Here is a 17,800-nt window from a genome sequence, read left to right on the forward strand (position 1 = left end):
AACTGGCTTTTAGTTTTGCCTCTTCGCTGGTATCAATAGCTTGTCTACATCATTGTAGTCGAAAGAGTAAGTGTGAAAAACTAAATAATAAAGGTACAGTGTAATTGTGTAATACCCCAGCTGCAGCAAACCTGCAGTCTAAGTGAATTTCTATTTGCCTGATGGGATTTACATTGAAAAATCTCCTTAAAAATATCACATTTATTCCCTACAAGCAGTTACCGGTACCTGGCGCACTGCTGCGCTTAACAATTATTATTTTTAATGGTAATTTGTTCTTTACGATGAATAATAAAAGTGTGTACCAAACATAAATAGAATATTGTACTTAATTGCCAGAGGATAAACAATGATTTTTGTTTTTTTTCATTAGGTGTATTTAGATGTACCTACCACCACATGAGCACGCATGCATTTTCTAAATTTAAACCGACGATAGCCAGGGATTGCCCTAGTGCCTTACATGGTGATTGCAAAAGCAAGACACAAAGGAAATTGTTGTTGCTTAAATTTAGAGGGTAATTTGGATTCTTGGGATTTAAGACTATTTGAGCTTTCTGCGCATGCTGAGGTGCCTGTGGATACAGAACGTCGAGTTATGTCTTAAAATGTAAACAAAATGACAAAAATGTTGGAATGTTTTCCCATAAGGCCCATCTTAAATTTTCAAAAGTTTGTACTCAAATTATGGCGAAATAGTAGTTTAGGCAACGATTGCGTTAAGTGAGTCTTTACGACACGAGTAGAAAATTTAAGGCACGAGCCTTGGCGAGTGCCTTAAAAACTTCTACGAGTGTCGTAAAGACTATTAACGCGAGTTGCGTACACTACTTTACCTACGACCGTTTTTTAATTACTATCAATCTGGATTTAATTACTAACAATCACTACTGATAACTTTTTAAAGAGGTTATGTTTTCATGTATTGTCATTGCCACTGAAAGTGATGCAACGACTTGTTGTATAATCAGCTGATTTCCTGTAATTACGTGTTTGAAACTTCGTTAAATATTACATTGCTAGCAGCATTCTTACCATAAATAATAGTGTATCAGGTACAATTCGGCAAATATTTCATTTATTTTTGGACTTCCACCAACTTAATTAAGAATACGCGAGTATCAACATGAACAAGTCGGATCAACAATTAAATTGGTCAACTGATCAGCTAATCAGCTGATTAGTTGACGTTCAAAGCATTACAATTTTAATTCTTTTCTCTCAATACTTGAACCTCATTGGTCCGTTACCTGTGTGGATATGAGAAAACTATGCGGATATGAAATGAAACTATGCGGATATGAAAGTAAACAGCTGTAAAGTGAAACTTTTCAATTCTAAGAACTGGACTGAAATGGCTACTTTAAAAAACGGTCGTAGGTAAATAGATTTTTCCTGGCTATACCACTGGTCTAGAACTTATTTTTGATACAGAACTTAGTTATTCTGTAAATATAAACGTTTTTGTTAGAGCCGATTCCCAGATCGAAGTAACAAGTATTCAAACTTTACTCGTATTATAGGATTGAGAGGCATTTGAATACCTGAGATAGCATGCACTATTATTATTCACTTAATAATATATGTTAGATTGTGTGGGTATATAAGAAAAGATAACAATATTAAGGCGTTGCCATCCCTTTTATTGTTTATAATACTTTGATAAAGGTTTTTACTTTTTATGTTTAGATATTTCCTAGTGGAGAATGTAAATGTTGAGTGCACAGGTGTGGTGAGATTGGGGTTTAATATATTTTGACTTATACAAAAGTAAAATAGTTTTCTGTGCTGCTTTCTGTGGAAACAGTGTGGCACTATTTCAAATCATGACTAATACAGAATGTTGTGATTATTAAAACCTACAAAACGGTTGGTGAAAGTAAACATCTGCTTTTAAATTATACTTATTTGTAAACATTGTAGTTCCAGTTCCAAAATTTTCTCGAGCAAGGTTCGTACTATGGTCACAATTTTCTATCAGACTTTCAGATTAGGTGGAGGATTTAGGAACTTCACGAGTTTGACTTCTAAAGATTTTGAAATTTTGCTGGGCTTTGTGGGTCAATCTAATAATAATGTCCAATAAAATGTCATATAATGATATAAATCATTGAAAACTAATTCCAAAACTTTCAAGAAACTCAATCCAGCTCTTTTATTACCGCCCAAAAATCGTAATATTACCGCTTTGCAGTCTAACTAAATGGGCTGAGTGTTGAACACCTTCGGCTTGTATCCAGTCTCCTGTCTCCAGACACGTCCACACATGCAGACTTGAGACAAAAGTTTTGTCTCTTGTCTCCGTGTTTCCCATTCGAACGGGAAACAGAAAACACTGTATTTTGTCTCCAGAAACACAGAAATTTGTCTGCCGACAGTCGGCCGACTTACTTGAGACAAATTAGCAACACTCCGGAGACAGTCGGCAGACAATGTTTCCGCAGATAAATCGCCATGTGTGGACGAGGGTTTATAGGTACAGATTTATTTATAGCCTATATGTTATTTTATTTGATTCAATGCATATGTTCTTTATGTATTATGAATAAATATTGATTTCATTTGATTATCTACTAGCATTTGCAATCTTATTTTCCAAAATTCAATTGTTGATTAGAGATCTGTACAATGAGGAAGAGCACAAAAAAAATATTCCACCAGTCTCAAAGTCATCTATTTTGAGGGTCAAGTGTTGCATCTTGCAATAGAAATAAATTATAGTAAAATATAATAATACTTGAGGCTTAAATACCTTTGTATATACTGAAAAATTTACTGTGTAAATCCAAATATTTTTATTTTATTAGCTTACTAGCAGAGTACCCGGCCTTCGTACGGGGTTTGCATATAAGTTGGTAAAATGCTTATTGCAGTTATACTCAAGCTTTGCGTTTGCAATGGGGGAGGACACAGTTTGATAAAATTTTCTTCTTTAAATTTACGGTATACTATGGTGTTACACATCTACTATAGCCATAATGTTCTACCACTTCACCTAAACAATAAGGAAAAATAAAGTATTACAAAATTCTGAAAAAATAACAAATTATTAATCACATTAAAGATTAAAAACAAAAACATAACTTTAAACAATCCTACTTTGACAGTTCTCATTGCGTATAACAGTTCTTTGTTGCTGCTTAGTTCAAAGTAACTGTTTTCATAAATGCAAAAAAAATAATAGTGCTTCACCCTGGTGGTAAATCTTATAACTTTTTAATGCTTTTTCATATCATAGTACCAACTTTTTTAGTTGAAACAGCTGACTAAATTCTTTAATTCCCTTTAAATGTGATTACTCATAAGGTTAACCTGGGGAACTACAGAGCCACTGGGGCGGAGCCCGAAAGGATTTTAAGATAAGAATATGCCTATATGTTAATCGGGAATGTGAGCTATCATCATGCCAAGTTTCAGCCCAATCCGTCCAGTGGTTTATGCGTGATTGAACTTCAAACAAACATATACACAAACTTTCACATTTATAATATTATAGTTCGGCCGCTTAGAAAACGACCTGCGCGCTAATGCTAAACCTATGCTGGAGGAGGTCGCTTTCTAAGCGGCCAAACTATAGTAAGATATTTTATTTGTTATGACTTGGTCCCACATTCTACAGATAGAGAGAGGATTCTGGATGAAAAACAAATAAAATGATTTTTAATATTTATTACGATTTCATCAAATAACATTTACTTACACAGCTAATCAAGTCCTATGATAGGAACATACAAGTGCTATATATGAAAAATCTATTTACAAATAAAATAAGTTTCTTAAGCAAATATTTTCTCCTCCCTCCGCTTCTTAGCCACCATGACAGTGCCGGGCTTGTGTTGAGCGTCAGGGTGATTGAGTAGCTCTGGAGGACAAGTAGATACCGGACTGAGCAGAATCGTCTGCTTCAGATCGTAGAAGATTGGTGAGTCTTCCTTGGTGACAAACGAAACAGCCACTCCTGTCTTACCTGCTCGACCAGTTCTGCCGATACGATGAGTGTAATCTGTAACAGAGCATGAGTGTTTAGTTTAGTGTACGGTAACAGTAAATATGATTTTAAAGTAGACGTATAAAGAAATGTGGAGGACACTATAAATCACTTTTTCGAAATGTGCGCTTATTCAGTCAATTGATGTCGCAGGGGAATGCTAAATGCTAGTGATCTATTTTGAGACAGGAGGATAAAACTTCATCCAGATACAGTTCCATTCCCATCATATATTGAAAAAGGCAGAATTGTTCTTTTACTGTTGAGGCATGCTTTTTGAGGGATTCTTTTCAAATTGCATCCCAGGAAGACATTTAAAATGGCTTTAAATTACCCTAATAGCCCCTGCCAAAGACAAAATGTCGATTGCTTGGGATACTACATTCAGAAAAAGCAAGTGTTCAAGGAAAAGGACTGGTGTTCTTCGGCCCATTTGATCACCTAGAAACAGTTTCTTTAGGTAGCTGCCAATGACAATTTGAATTGTACAATAGCAATTTACTAGGGTTACTTTATTTTAATGTAAAATCTAAAACAAAAAAAGATCCCCTTTACAAAGATAGGCTATTGAAGTCCAGCTTCGCATACTATGAAGACTGAACAGTCTGCCAGGAAGAGTCGTAAAGGTTAATAATTGACTATGATTTTCGTAGTTTGACACTAGTAAAGTCTCTCCTCCAGTAATTGCCAAATCATTCTTCAACACTTTTAGCTTAGTCTTTACAGACACTATAACACCTATGAAAATAACAGATGACCATGAACCTACCTTCGATAGTCTTAGCCATGTCGTAGTTGATGACCATAGAGACATCCTTGATGTCGATACCTCGACCAGCAACGTCAGTGGCCACCAGGATGTCTTTGCCTCCAGACTTGAGAGTGGCCAAGGCGTACTCTCTCTGCTCCTGGCCCTTACCTCCGTGCAGTGTGCAGGCGTTGTACTGCAAACAAACAAAAAATCATAACCTAACCATTACTAACCTTTGGTATTTGGTATACATACTTTGTTGAGTATCAGAGTATCCTATGGTCACCGTTGTAACTAGTTAGTAGTATGAGGTTATGACCTCTTATGACCAAAGAAAAGTTAGCAAAACAGCTCAACTTCTCTGAATGGGGTGTGGGGTTAATCTCTTTTGGTATTTGATCTTAACAGGTTCAAGTATTGCTGGTAAATAATCTAAACTTCTTGGCCCAAAATTGCAAATAAACTAATTTTAAAGTTAAAATCAATTCAAGATTTTTGTGTAAAATTTCAAAGATGTAAGTGTGAATAGTAATTTTTTTTTAATTCTCAACGTTTTGAGGAGTATTACCCTTTTCTTAACATTAAACTACTCTTCAAATGTTCAAAACTTAAAATTCCATTGGAAGTTTTCAAACTTAACAATTATCTAGAATAGAAATAGAAGGTCCTGCAGCACTATTGCAGCCCCTGCTTTAGACTAAAACCATGTAGAACCTCACCCCAAGTTTCTCCAGGCCCCTGGCGAGGACGTCGGCTCCCTTCTTCTGGTTGACAAAGATGATGACTGGAGGCTCAACTCCTCGGCTGAGAAGTTCCATCAGCTTCTTACGCTTGTCCTGAAAACACAAGCATAGTGAGAATTTGAAAATCAAAGAGTACTACCACCATGCCATTCATAATTATTACATTTCAGGTTTAGGCGAACCTTTTAGTTACACTATGTAACTTCAGAGTCACAGTCACATCAAAACTTTTAAATAAGTAAAAATGTTAAATACTTTTGTGAAACTACGGTTATTTGTGAGCTCTTTCTATGGACTAAATTGTGATAGACTCATGATCTTATTGAAGTAAATGTAATAGAATAGTATAAGCGCAAAAAGCCTTTACACACACGGGAAAGAACGTCACAGTTTGTTTTCTCTTAATATTGTTTACCTTGCTAAATAAATAATCAATTTTTGATAGGGATCTTAAATGCTTTATTATGTTTAAAATTAATAACTGAATTGATAATTTATTGATAAAATAACTAAAAAAATAATTTTATTTGGTGAACTCATGACAGCTCTTAAATTCTCATGGTAAAATGTTCTTAACTAAATTACAAAATAACAAATTAGTTTCACAAGAGGCCCAACACCTACATGATTACTGAACCTCAAAATATACAATTTCAAAAAGCAGGTAGATAGTTTCCCAGCAAAACAAAACATATTTGGTAATCACCTGTTCGGACACCATGTATACTATTTGCTCAGTTCTTTCTGTGGGTTTGCCGATACTGCCGATGTAGACGACGGCAGGACGACGCAGGTAAGTTCGAGCCAGCCGCTCCACAGCAGGAGGCATAGTGGCCGTAAACATCACAGTCTGAGGGCAAAACATAACTCTCAGCAATCATTTGAAAAATGAGACTCCAGAATATTATTAGTATTTGAAATAAATATTACTGTGGTTATATATTTAGCCTTATGGTTTCAGTAATTTTGTATCACACATTTATATTTTGATTTTATAAAATAAAAAAAGATGAGAACTTCTTTGAGATAGGTCTATACTAAAAAGACAAATAGAACCTGCTTCGATAAGTGAGATTATCACTTTGCAAATCCCCCATTGGGGGTCAGCATGATATGAACCCAGGTCTTTAGACCATACATAAATACAAAAAACAAATACTAACAGAAACTTTGCATTCCTCCTACCAACCAACGCCTCTATTTCTTTTAAGTAAGCTACCAACAGACCTAGGCTACTCAAAAAATCGCGTCTGCAGATAGCTTACTTACCTGTAGCCTACTGTATTGCTGTTTTTTTCCTAGTAATCAGTTAACAATGTAAGAAGTACAAAAATATTCTTAAATATATATTTTATATATTATATGGTACCTGATAAATCTGATTTTAGTACTTCAACTCACCTGTCTATATTTCTTTTTGGAATTGTAATTGGCGAGCAGTTTGGCTTCATCTTCAGCATCTTCATTGTCTGGCTTGATGTTGGTCACAGGCATGAAATCCAGGATCTTTTGTACGTCTAAAAAAGGTAAATGTAACTAAATTAATAAACTGTAAAATTTTCAAATAAATTCAAACTGATGATTAATAGCATGGTACAAACAGTTAAACCAATAAAAGGAAAGCTGAGAAGGTGATTAAAGGTTATTTTAGATTTTAGAGCTAGTTCAGTTTGCTTACATACAAATAATTGTCATGATAGGTAAACATTTACTCATCTCCAATGACATCTTGATTTGGAATAGTGTAACCTTAAGTGCTGTCCATAATGGATACTAAAAACAAACAAAAATTACAACGTTGAAGGTTTTTGAACAAAGATAGAATCCACCAAGGTAATCTCAGAAAACTAGAATCCAGGGGCTAATAAGTAGTCAAAAGGTCACAAATAGCACACTGATAATTTGTCCTATTATAAATCTACTTCAAATAAATCTTTTAAAAAAAGTTTAAGAGTTAAAAATTGGCACTTTTCATTGATAATTTACCAAACAAATATTTATTTATAAATACAAACCCAAACATGATTACCTGGTTCGAAACCCATGTCTATCATACGATCAGCCTCGTCCAGTACGATGTATGTACACTGGTTTAGAACCAAGTATCTGTTCTCCAACACGTCAATGAGACGACCAGGGGTGGCAATTACAATCTGAAATTGTAAGTATATTTTAATATGTATTGAATAAAAAAAGGTGACGAGGACACATGATCATAGCCATTGATCAAAGGACACAACTTGAAAGACGTGTGTAGATAATACTAAGGAAGGGAAATAAAAGCAGAAACCTGTAGCCTAAGTAAAAGAAGAGTTGGAAGGCGAAGGAATACTTGCATAGAGTTGAAGATAGATGTCAAGAGAGAAAGAAACAACCAAGAGAGTGAGATGGTGAGGAACAGTGCAACAGGAATCTAAGGGATAAACGGTTAAATATTTTTTCAATCACCCAACATCATTTTAACAGATTTTTCATCCAAATTTATTTCATGCAATACTTTTGTATGATTTCCCATTAAACTATGGAATGACAAACTATTCATCTGTTTAAATTTAAAAATTAATTGCAATCACTCTCATGTTCTTTTAGAACAATAGTAGCCTATTGGTAAAGTTTAAATTTCTTGCTTTCTGGAACCTAAATTGGAAATTTGAAAAAATTGAAACCGACTCAAAATCAAACTTACCTCACAACCTAACCGCAGCCTGAATCCCTGCTCTTCCCTCGATAGACCACCGACCACCACCACTGTTCTGATACCTAGCGGTCCTCCGAACTTGTTGGTCTCCTCTTCAATCTGCTGGGCCAACTCTCGGGTGGGTGCCAGGATGATGGCGTACGGTCCCTGGGGAACAATGATATGCAATTACCTTAGAATAAAGGACCTACCACTGTAGGCCTACTAGAGTCGAAGGATATTTCAATCATTGATTGTAGGCCTATGGACACATTATATGTAAGGTATAAGACATTAGTCTATTATGATAAGCAGGGATTTAACCGGTAGAAGACCAGCTATTGCTGCCCTTGGTGAACTACTTTTTGTTGACACTTTTCCATAAGCATTCAAACATTTAAACGTTTGAGGAGTCAAAAAGATTTTGTTATGTCCAATTAGTAGGTATAAATGTTTAAAATTTGTTAAACTTTTACCCTGGGTCGCACCTCAACATTTTGAGACAGACATTGATGTAAAATATCTTCTTCATTACTGTATCATGGACTGTTTTGTTGAATGCAATTATTTTTAATAAACTACCTAAAACATATGCAACTTAATGTAATTTATTTTTCACCATTTTGTATCCTTATGTCAAACTTTTATTATCACTAGCACTAACTAAAATATTAACTCTCATACCTGGTCAGCGTCTTCTATCCTCTCTATCTTGGGCAGTGACTGAATCCACAACAGAAGAGGTATCAAGAAAGCTAAAGTTTTACCCGAACCTGTCTCAGCAACACCAATGATGTCACGATTCTGAAAACAATTAGAAATTAGTGGTTAAGACACAAGGCAATACAATGCGCAATAAATTAACATTTCTTTACTGTTATACAAATCAGGAGTTTGTATGTCTATCTCACAAAAATCAATAGAGTACATTAGATAAAACTCCGAGCAAAGACAAAGAACGTACCAACAATTACTTTTAAGGTAAATTTTCAATTCAATATCGATCTAGGGTTCTGTTCCCGGATTATTCAAAGTTCTGAAGTGGGACTTTTAGGTATTAATAGGTAATGTTAAAACAATTTGATGTTTGTTTACACTGTCATTTACATTTAGGCCTACATCTCAATTATTTAGACACCTGATTGGAGTTAAGAAATGATAATTTTATAAATTACTAGCTGTGTGCTCGTTTTACGCACGGGGATCTTATAGTAGTCAGTTGAAGGTGACAAAAATCACACAATGTTGGGTTTTTTGACATTTTTAAACTTAATTTCTTAAGTAGGTGGGCCATGTATTCCATGGAAAAGTACCGGTATCAAGGATCGTCATCGAAAAGGTTGTTATGAATAAATAGGTAGGCGTACGTACCCAAGAGATGGGCTATGGGCCTATTGGCTGTATGGTCCAGTGATTGCATCACACGGTGAGTATAAACAGAAAGTGACACATTGGAAAAGCGAGTTTAGCATCATCCGTATACCTCTATTACAATCACCCACTGCAGTTGTGTTTTTTTACTTAACACTTTACACAATCGCCATTGAAGCACCGTCAATGAGTGGAAACCTTGTTTGTAAGCTATTGGCGACGATCATTAAGTGTCCCAGCCCTATACAACACTGATTCAAGGTCTTCTTTCTGGTTATCAAAACTCAAGAACAATTTTATACACAAAGAATCTCTGGTTCCTGACCTGGATGATGCCTAGTTATTTAATTTCATTTACGGTTACACTATAATATTGCACTTGCGATTAATTAAATCCGTTATGTAAGAAAAACGTTTTTAATCTCACTTTGTTTGGGATTTGCTTTCAAAACGTGATCGGAAATGATTGCGGTATTTGTAAACAACATTTGTAAACATATCAGTGACAGCTAGAAAAAACAATCTTGATCCGAACAGCTGTTTGTTATTTCACAGATGATTATTATGTGATAAAAATTGAAGGAAAACTTGACAAAAATCGCACAAAACAGCTTTTTTGAACGAATTTGGCAGTGATAAACGTAGACACAGCTGGACCAATGGCCACAAAACTTGGTACATACATGTAGAATTTCATGGAATAGGTTTATACATCATTAATTTCGTGATAACTTCCAGGGCTTAGCCCCCCTGGGATCATCTTAAAGGTAACCATGTCAGGGATTTTGAAATAATATTTAAAAAGAATCAAAAAATATTATTAACAGCAGTTTTAAATAAACCAACGAGTTAAGTTCCATGATGTTCAACAGCATTAACAAGTTACAAAGTTTACCAACATATTGCAGCACTATTATTTTTGTCCCCTGTTGCAAAGCAAAAGCATGTTTACAACAACTAGACCGAATAACACTATTAGTTTGACTTTAGTAGTCCCATATGTCTAATTAGCTTTCGTGATTAGGCTATATAAGGATGTATCCATTAAATTTGTTACTATACCGGATAATAATGTAAAAGGTCATGTTAGCCCGTAGTTAAGTCACATCATAACAGCCAGTTCATAAAAAAACTCAAAAGTATGTCGGGCGAAGCCGATGGGCACCATCTAGTATGTTATAAAAGTGGTAGGCTAAAATCAAGACTCTCTGATCAAAAAATTAGGTCTAAGTAATATTTTTGTTAATGAAGAAACTCAAACTATGGTTAGTTACCGTCAACTAGTTTGGAGCAACGGGTACATGTCAGCTACAGAGCTGCAAATAGTATCATTCTGTTGACAAATAATCCAGTAAGTGACACGGAGCCTCGTTTTGGCATTCAAGCGAGCTATGGATCCATACGCAAAAATGGCCCATACTTAAAAAACCTAACCTATTCTTTACTTTAATTTTACGTCCTTTTAGAAAAGTATGTGTAGAGCTATCTGGAGGCTAAATTATAAAATGCATACCAGTTTTAAAGCTTAAGTTATACTGATGACAGTAAAATCATTTTGTCCAATATGGGAGATTTACTAGAAAAATCGAAGATTGAAAGTTGAACAGTCTCACCTGCAACCCAATTGGAATGGCTTGTCGCTGGATGGGAGTTGGATCCTTGTAGCCGACCTTCTCAATGATATCAGCGATCTCTTGAGGAAACCCACATTCTTTCCAGTTACGAATTGGATCTGGAATCTTCCCACCTGTAACAGAAACAGAATAACAATCAGTTCTTGACAGGTAACAAATAATATGAACTATCATATATGTGTACCTAGTGCTCGAATTCGAGCAATTGGGAAGTATTACAGACCTTGTTTTAAAATGAACAGTCATAATTTCCAATGACTTAAAAGAGTCGACTGAAAGATTATGGAAATACTTGTGATGTACATAACAGTTTGATATAATCAACATTTCATGTAAATATCTTATAATTTTTGAAAAGCTGATCTTGTTTTTTAGTGTTTTCTACATATGTTTGAGTGTCAAATGAGACCTACAATAATAGCTCATTCCCTGTATGGGAAATTCGCTAATATTTAAAACGGAAAGTAAATAAAGATACGTCTTATAACACTTATAACATATATTTACGCTTATACTGTTACTCACAAGACGGTAAATATACAAAAGATGGTAAGTGGTGATCGATTTCAATTGGACACTCCAATCATCATCAGACCCAATAGGCGAATGTATTTACTTTCCGTAAATTTAATAACACGTACAATGCTGATCAAGAAGTTATTTAATATTTAAAACTACTGTACCAATTTTGGCGTATTAGACTTACTTTAGGTTAAATAAAAGGAATACCTCCATTAAAAAATAATCAAAAATAAAGGCAAATATAATTTTTTAAATATTGCTAGCTTTTAAATATAATCAAACATGGCTATCAAGATTTCAGGAAATTACAGAAAAAAAAAATAGTACAGAGCAGCCACATGTTCATATAACTTACCCTTGATTGTTATGTTGTAGTCTTCTCTGAATATTCTCCAATCTCTTTCTGTCATCTCATCCATTGCCTTCTCCGACCAATGTCGGTCGTCCCATCGCTGTTTTTCTTCTTTCTTTTTCACCTTTTTCAGTCTTACCCTAAGGAGAAAATGTTTTGCATTAGTCTAAGGTCTAAGACCAAGAAACAATAATTACGATCTTTATAATAATTGTGCAAGATGTAATCTCAGTAAATTCTTAAGAATTGTGGTTTAGTGGTAAAAAAATCTCTGGTTCGTATGATAATCATGTAGCTGAAATCAACGGTGACTGACGCAGTTCAGAACACAGACCTCCACGAAAAAAGATTCCAGGAGTAAAGACTAGGGAGAAAAGATTCATGCTCTAATCTCTAGACAAACAATGTCCATACTAAACCAGGTAAAGAATGGTTGTAAAATGTGTCGATATCATTATGAATTTTAAAATTAAAACACAACTGATAATTAATTCGATATTCAATCTGGTTATTAATCTCTTAAGCAAAACTAGGTTTGGTCATAGTCATAAAAAATTTGTTAAGGCAAAATCAAAAATTGTCAATAATCAATTAACTCCCAATATATAGCAGATTGCAGAGTATCCACAAGTGGATTAACCACCTGCAGATTAACCACAATCGTAAAAATAAGAAAAAAGTATACTATGGAAGTTAGCGTGTACATTATACAGCAATGACCAAGATATTAACTTACAAAGGCCTCGTGGGGAAACTAAGTTGCCCAGGATTGTTTTTCCGGTTACTTCACGCTAGACCTAGGTGTTGCGGCATTAGGCGTATCACTTAGATAAAATCCATTAGTGAATTAGCGGAATTTGAACGCGGAACCTAAGGGACTGAAGTCCTCCGCTCTAACTACTTAGATAGGGGTTACCCATATCCAAAATTTAGATCATCCACAATCACTTAGCCATTCAAGATCATGGATAATCAGAAGTCTACTGTAGTTTAGCAATATTGTATTAAAACCAACATACTTTTCTTGTTCTTTTTCTGCTTCTGTTCTTCTTTTTTCTAGTAGTTCACCATAAAATTTGGACTGGTCTCGTTTTTGAGCTTTAATATCTATCCCCGCCACATTTCCTCTACCAAAAAACTGAACCTGAAAAAGAATAGAATGTTTTTAAAACTGTTACTGAAGAGTTTTAAATTATGGCTTTATGGAATCATTAGAGTGTTGGAGATAGTAGGCTCTCACATACACACTGTCAATACATACCCTACAACAATGTACACACCTGTTATATACATACAAAAAATATTATAGGTTTGATAAGTAATTTCTTTTTTAATTTAGGTTTTGAAACTGGAAAAAAACTTTTAAAAGCCACAGAATAACGTTGAAGTTTCCTTCGGCTTCCATTAAAATTCATTAGTTCAAATAATATATAAAATATTTAATTACTCAAAATAAAACCATAATTAAGCAAGGTGAAAACATGGTCAAGGAAGACACATAATGAAACTAGATTTGAAGATGAGGACACAAGGTTTCAGAGCTTTGACAGGGGTTTAGAAAAATTCAAGAATTTAAGAGAGAAGTTGTGATTCTACAAATCTCTGTTAGCTAAAAACAAACACATTACCTGGTGCCTTTCCTTATACAAGTTGTTGTAATCCACCGAGGTATCTTCAGAAGCATCCCAGTCGAATACAAATTTTCTATCGTTCAATCTTCTAACACGCCTTTTCTTTTTGATGATTCCTAAATAACGTTCTTTTATAGCTTCTCCCTCTTTTTCTCTATCTTTATTTATCTCCTTTTCTTCAACTGTTGTCCTATCTCTCGGGCGTCTGTAAGATTGAACAGGAAAATCGTGAGGCAAAGGGAATTGTCTACAAAGGAATAGATTGAAGTGAAATAACAAAGCAAAAGGAAATGTTTTTAGGAAAAAGCATTTAGTTTGGATTAAATAAATATATAGGATGGAGAGGACACAGCTAACTCACCTGATGAAAGGTTGCATACGAGTCAAAGAACACATATGTTCTCTGTTTTCATATGTGTTCTTTGACTCGTCTGCAACCTTTCATCAGGTGAGTTAGCTGTGTCCTCTCCATCCTATATATTTATTTAAAGCAAAAGGAAAGTAATAAAGGTTTAAAAAAGATAATCTACACAGCCAACAAATAATTAAACATGTTTAGAATATGTCTAGACAGATTTGTTTATTCGTTAGGGTTAAGTAGTTATATTATCTAACGACAGGTCGACAGTGTCCATAACATATAACAGTGTTCATATTTGTTACTAGGTATAAGCTAACCTAAAATCATCCCGACCCCTGTCATCCATCTGTTTGTTTGCTTCTTTAGCGAATTCTTCACGCTTTTTCCTCTCTTCGTCTTGTTTTCTTCGCATCTCATCAACTTCAGCCTGTCGCTTTCTTAAAGCTTCAGCCGCTCTCTCCTCTTTGGTTAAAAACTTAGGCTGCAAAATAATAAGGACTTTTATAAGGGTTTCATAGCTATTGTCTATGCCTAAAGCATTCATTTGTGCCTATAGCATTCATTCATGCTTATAGCATTGAGTATACACGTAGCTACTAGAGTGGACACTCAATGGAGGCTATCGTTACCTGAACAGTGTTGCAGAGTGTCAGCGGCCCGAACTAATCCACCTCGGGCATGTCGGTAAAGCAGTTTGGTTGTTTTATAATCTATTTACTTATTTAATACGCAAGCAGGATTTTTGTGACAATTACTCCTCCGAAACTACTGAACCGATTGACATGTTTTTGGTGTCATTGGAAAGAGCGTAACGTGAAGTTGTGCAGGAAACTTTCTTTTTGGGGAAATAATTAGAGAGAGAGGCCTGGGGGCCCTTTGAAGTTTCGTATTTCTCCATAAGATTAACATGGAAAACAAATATTGTTATGGAACTACAGCTGTTGTCAGAAATGCTGTTCTGCTATTTAATTTAATTTGTTTACAAGGAGAATTGTTTCTTGGTACCATGTGGTCAATGAATTATACTTTTGCATATATTTTAAATGCTGTACACTATATAAAATGATAGTACTGTAATTAAGAGATCTTAATTTAAATAATCAATAAGCAGGATTGAGCTTTTGCCTATATGTTTCCTGGGGCCCATTTCATAATAAAGTACAAACTAATATTATTAGTAAATCAGCTGATCGCCCAATGCAAATCTAATGGAAATTACAAGTTACAAGTTGTAACTTGTAACTTGTAGTTTATTATGAAATGGGCCCCAGGTAAGTGTGTTGTAACTGTTGCTCATAGTATATAATATTATAGTATCTTAAAGTAAAACCGAATTATTCTTTTCTGCATTCTCACCCCGTAGCGAAGCACGGGCAGAGCAACTAGTACATTTTTAATACTAAACAATTTAGAGGTCCTCAGAGGTGTACTGCACTTTCTACAAGCTACAGAAAGAAAAAAAAAATTGGAATTTTTAAAATCTACATTGCACAACAATACAGAAGAAATACACAGGGTTTTTATAATGTAATTTTTAAAGAAATGTTGTGAGAATTAAAGCAAGCAAAAGGAAATTTGCTTGGGGGTATGTATGCAGGATTGCAGAGGTTTTTTTTTTCTTTGAAAATGTTTTAACATAGGCCTAAGTTTAAAGTTACTACTAGTAGGAAGTTATAAATAAGTACCAAACTCATTTTTTTGTTTGTTTTAGTAACAGGTTTTGTTCAGGAAGTTTTTGAATTTTCAACCTGGAAAACCTGGAATAATTAATTGTCTGTGGTTACTGATAGTTTTTTTCCTTTATCACGATTTTCAATACTAGGCCTACAAAAATTAAAAAAAACCTATATTTTCTGGTAGATTTTGTTAACAAATTTTGAGTTCTAGGTTCCTTAGAAAAGTCTAACGTACAGGCCTAATTCAAAGAATTTTCCCTGGTCATCAAAATTCACATACTTTCCCGGATTTCCCAGTAGGCCTATCTAGGTGGACACCCTGCATTTTATTATTAGGCCTACCTTACTTCTCGCTGCTTCCTCAGCCTGTTTTTTGGCCAACAGTTCTTCTAGGGACAAAGGTTCCTTTTTGATGGGATTGAGTTCTTCATCCATAGGCTCTTCTTTTTTTACCACTCCCTCTTCTTCCTTTTTCACTGCAGGAGGCCTAAGTTAGGGATAAAACAAATTAGGAACACAGCATCAAGCATGACACTTTTGTGAACAATCTTGCCTTAAATACTAAACAATGTATAAAGAGCAAGGTATAATTTAATTAAAGCTAGAATTAAATTTAAAATTGGTTTTAGTTTAGTTTGGTGTAAGCTTAAGTTAGGCTAAAAATAAAACAACATTTAAAAAAAATATAAGTTATGCCAAGGTACTCACACAGGTGACTTGCGACTTTCTTTTGCTCGATATCTCTCTCTACTGCGACTTCTTGATCTCGGTTTTTCTCTCTTAACATCATCCTCATCTCTTTTCTTTCGTTCATCCTCATCATCTCTTCTTCTACGATCATCTTTTCTTCTCTCTTTAGATCTGCTTCTTGATCTTCTTCTCTCCCTATCCCTATCCCTACGGTCCCGTTCTCTGTCCCTACTGCGGTCTCTTTCACGCTCTCTTTCTCTTGTTCGATCAGGATCTCTTTCCCGACTGCGGCTTCTACGAGAACTTTTTTTATCAAGTCCCATTTTCTCCAAAATCTGACCTAAAAGTCATTCAATTTAGTCTATTAACCTAACAGATACTTTTACTAATGTAGAACATACCCTAGTATAGGTCTGGGTCTACTCATAAACTGTAAAAATAAACTTTGTAAAAAGCTTATCTTAAATAAGGGGTAAACTTCCATGTTGGCACAAACAACCGAATGAGTAATATTGATTATTCAATTGTTTAATTCGATATATCGTTTGGTTAGTTAGGTTAAGTTAACCTTACCTAACTAACCAAACAATATATCGATTTTGGGGCGTAATGCCTTTAGCCTAGGCCTACTGATCTTAATTTATACGCCAAAGGGCCACTTATCGCTCTATGGAATTTATTTTCCTCTTTTTGTATCCAAAACCAGTCTTAATTGGTCCGTTTTATTTTAACGTAGAACCTAGTTTACCTACTTTATTTTTAACGTAGGCCTAGGCTAGAAACCTACAGGGACAAGGCCCAACGAACATGACTTGTATCCTAATTGCATGAACTGAAGTATTTGTTTGATTGGGTATTATAACATAGTAAATCTAATACCAACTAACTTACTTCAGGTAATAGTCAATGATTTAGATTCTTCAAACATCTATTAACTTTCTATTCGGTGAGGTAAACATAACCTATCATAAAAGATCTTGGCCTTGGCCCTTGGCCCAAAACAAGTGAAAACAACTTGCTTGATGGATGATAGAACGATCGTGAAACGTCGAGCAGAAAAATGTTACTGCCAAATGCCGAGTGCCTGCCTGGACCCCCTATTTTAGGGGTCTCCTTTCGGACAGGCTCACGGGACCACTCTGTGACGTCATAATGATTGGTCCTTAGATCTATGACGTCATACATAATTATAAATTTTTGAAAAATATCAAATTAATTAATTATATAATTTTGTAATTATAAAATTAAACTGTCAGATGACGTATATCCATGACGTCATACTTAACTATAAAACCAAGAAAAAATATAAAATTAATTTTTAAATTTTTTTATTATAATATTAAAATGCCATAACCTAACGTAACCAACCAAACTTGCTGATAGTAAAAAAATCGTATGAAGGTT

The 17,800-nt window shown here is 34.7% G+C and overlaps 1 protein-coding gene across 1 annotated transcript; it reads right to left on the bottom strand.

Moving 5' to 3' along the window:
- Positions 1 to 3,654: 3,654 nt before the first annotated feature.
- LOC128990614 (probable ATP-dependent RNA helicase DDX23) lies at positions 3,655 to 17,391 on the bottom strand. The gene is made up of 16 exons (XM_054413084.1): positions 17,288 to 17,391; positions 16,415 to 16,736; positions 16,049 to 16,193; positions 14,348 to 14,511; positions 13,667 to 13,874; positions 13,058 to 13,182; positions 12,042 to 12,178; positions 11,144 to 11,277; positions 8,844 to 8,963; positions 8,169 to 8,327; positions 7,512 to 7,635; positions 6,884 to 6,999; positions 6,189 to 6,332; positions 5,459 to 5,575; positions 4,758 to 4,932; positions 3,655 to 4,003 (listed from the first exon to the last, which is right to left on the bottom strand). The coding sequence occupies exons 2-16, from the start codon at positions 16,717 to 16,719 to the stop codon at positions 3,777 to 3,779; spliced, it is 2,400 nt and encodes a 799-aa protein (XP_054269059.1). The 5' UTR covers positions 16,720 to 16,736; positions 17,288 to 17,391; the 3' UTR covers positions 3,655 to 3,776.
- Positions 17,392 to 17,800: the final 409 nt, after the last annotated feature.

The sequence above is a fragment of the Macrosteles quadrilineatus genome, unplaced genomic scaffold (genome assembly GCF_028750875.1).
Source record: "Macrosteles quadrilineatus isolate MER2022 unplaced genomic scaffold, UCM_ALF_1.0 Scaffold_3__2_contigs__length_128488019, whole genome shotgun sequence".
NCBI lineage: Eukaryota > Metazoa > Arthropoda > Insecta > Hemiptera > Cicadellidae > Macrosteles > Macrosteles quadrilineatus.

Bases quoted from the DNA above. Each gene is read 5' to 3' on its own strand.
- LOC128990614 (XM_054413084.1), bottom strand. From the start codon at position 16,719: ATGGGACTTGATAAAAAAAGTTCTCGTAGAAGCCGCAGTCGGGAAAGA. The intron at 13,183-13,666 runs GTAATGTGTTTG...ATTCTTTTTCAG, and splicing joins TGTATAAGGAAAGGCACCAG to GTTCAGTTTTTTGGTAGAGG. The intron at 7,000-7,511 runs GTAATCATGTTT...TACCTTTTTTAG, and splicing joins AGACATGGGTTTCGAACCAG to ACGTACAAAAGATCCTGGAT.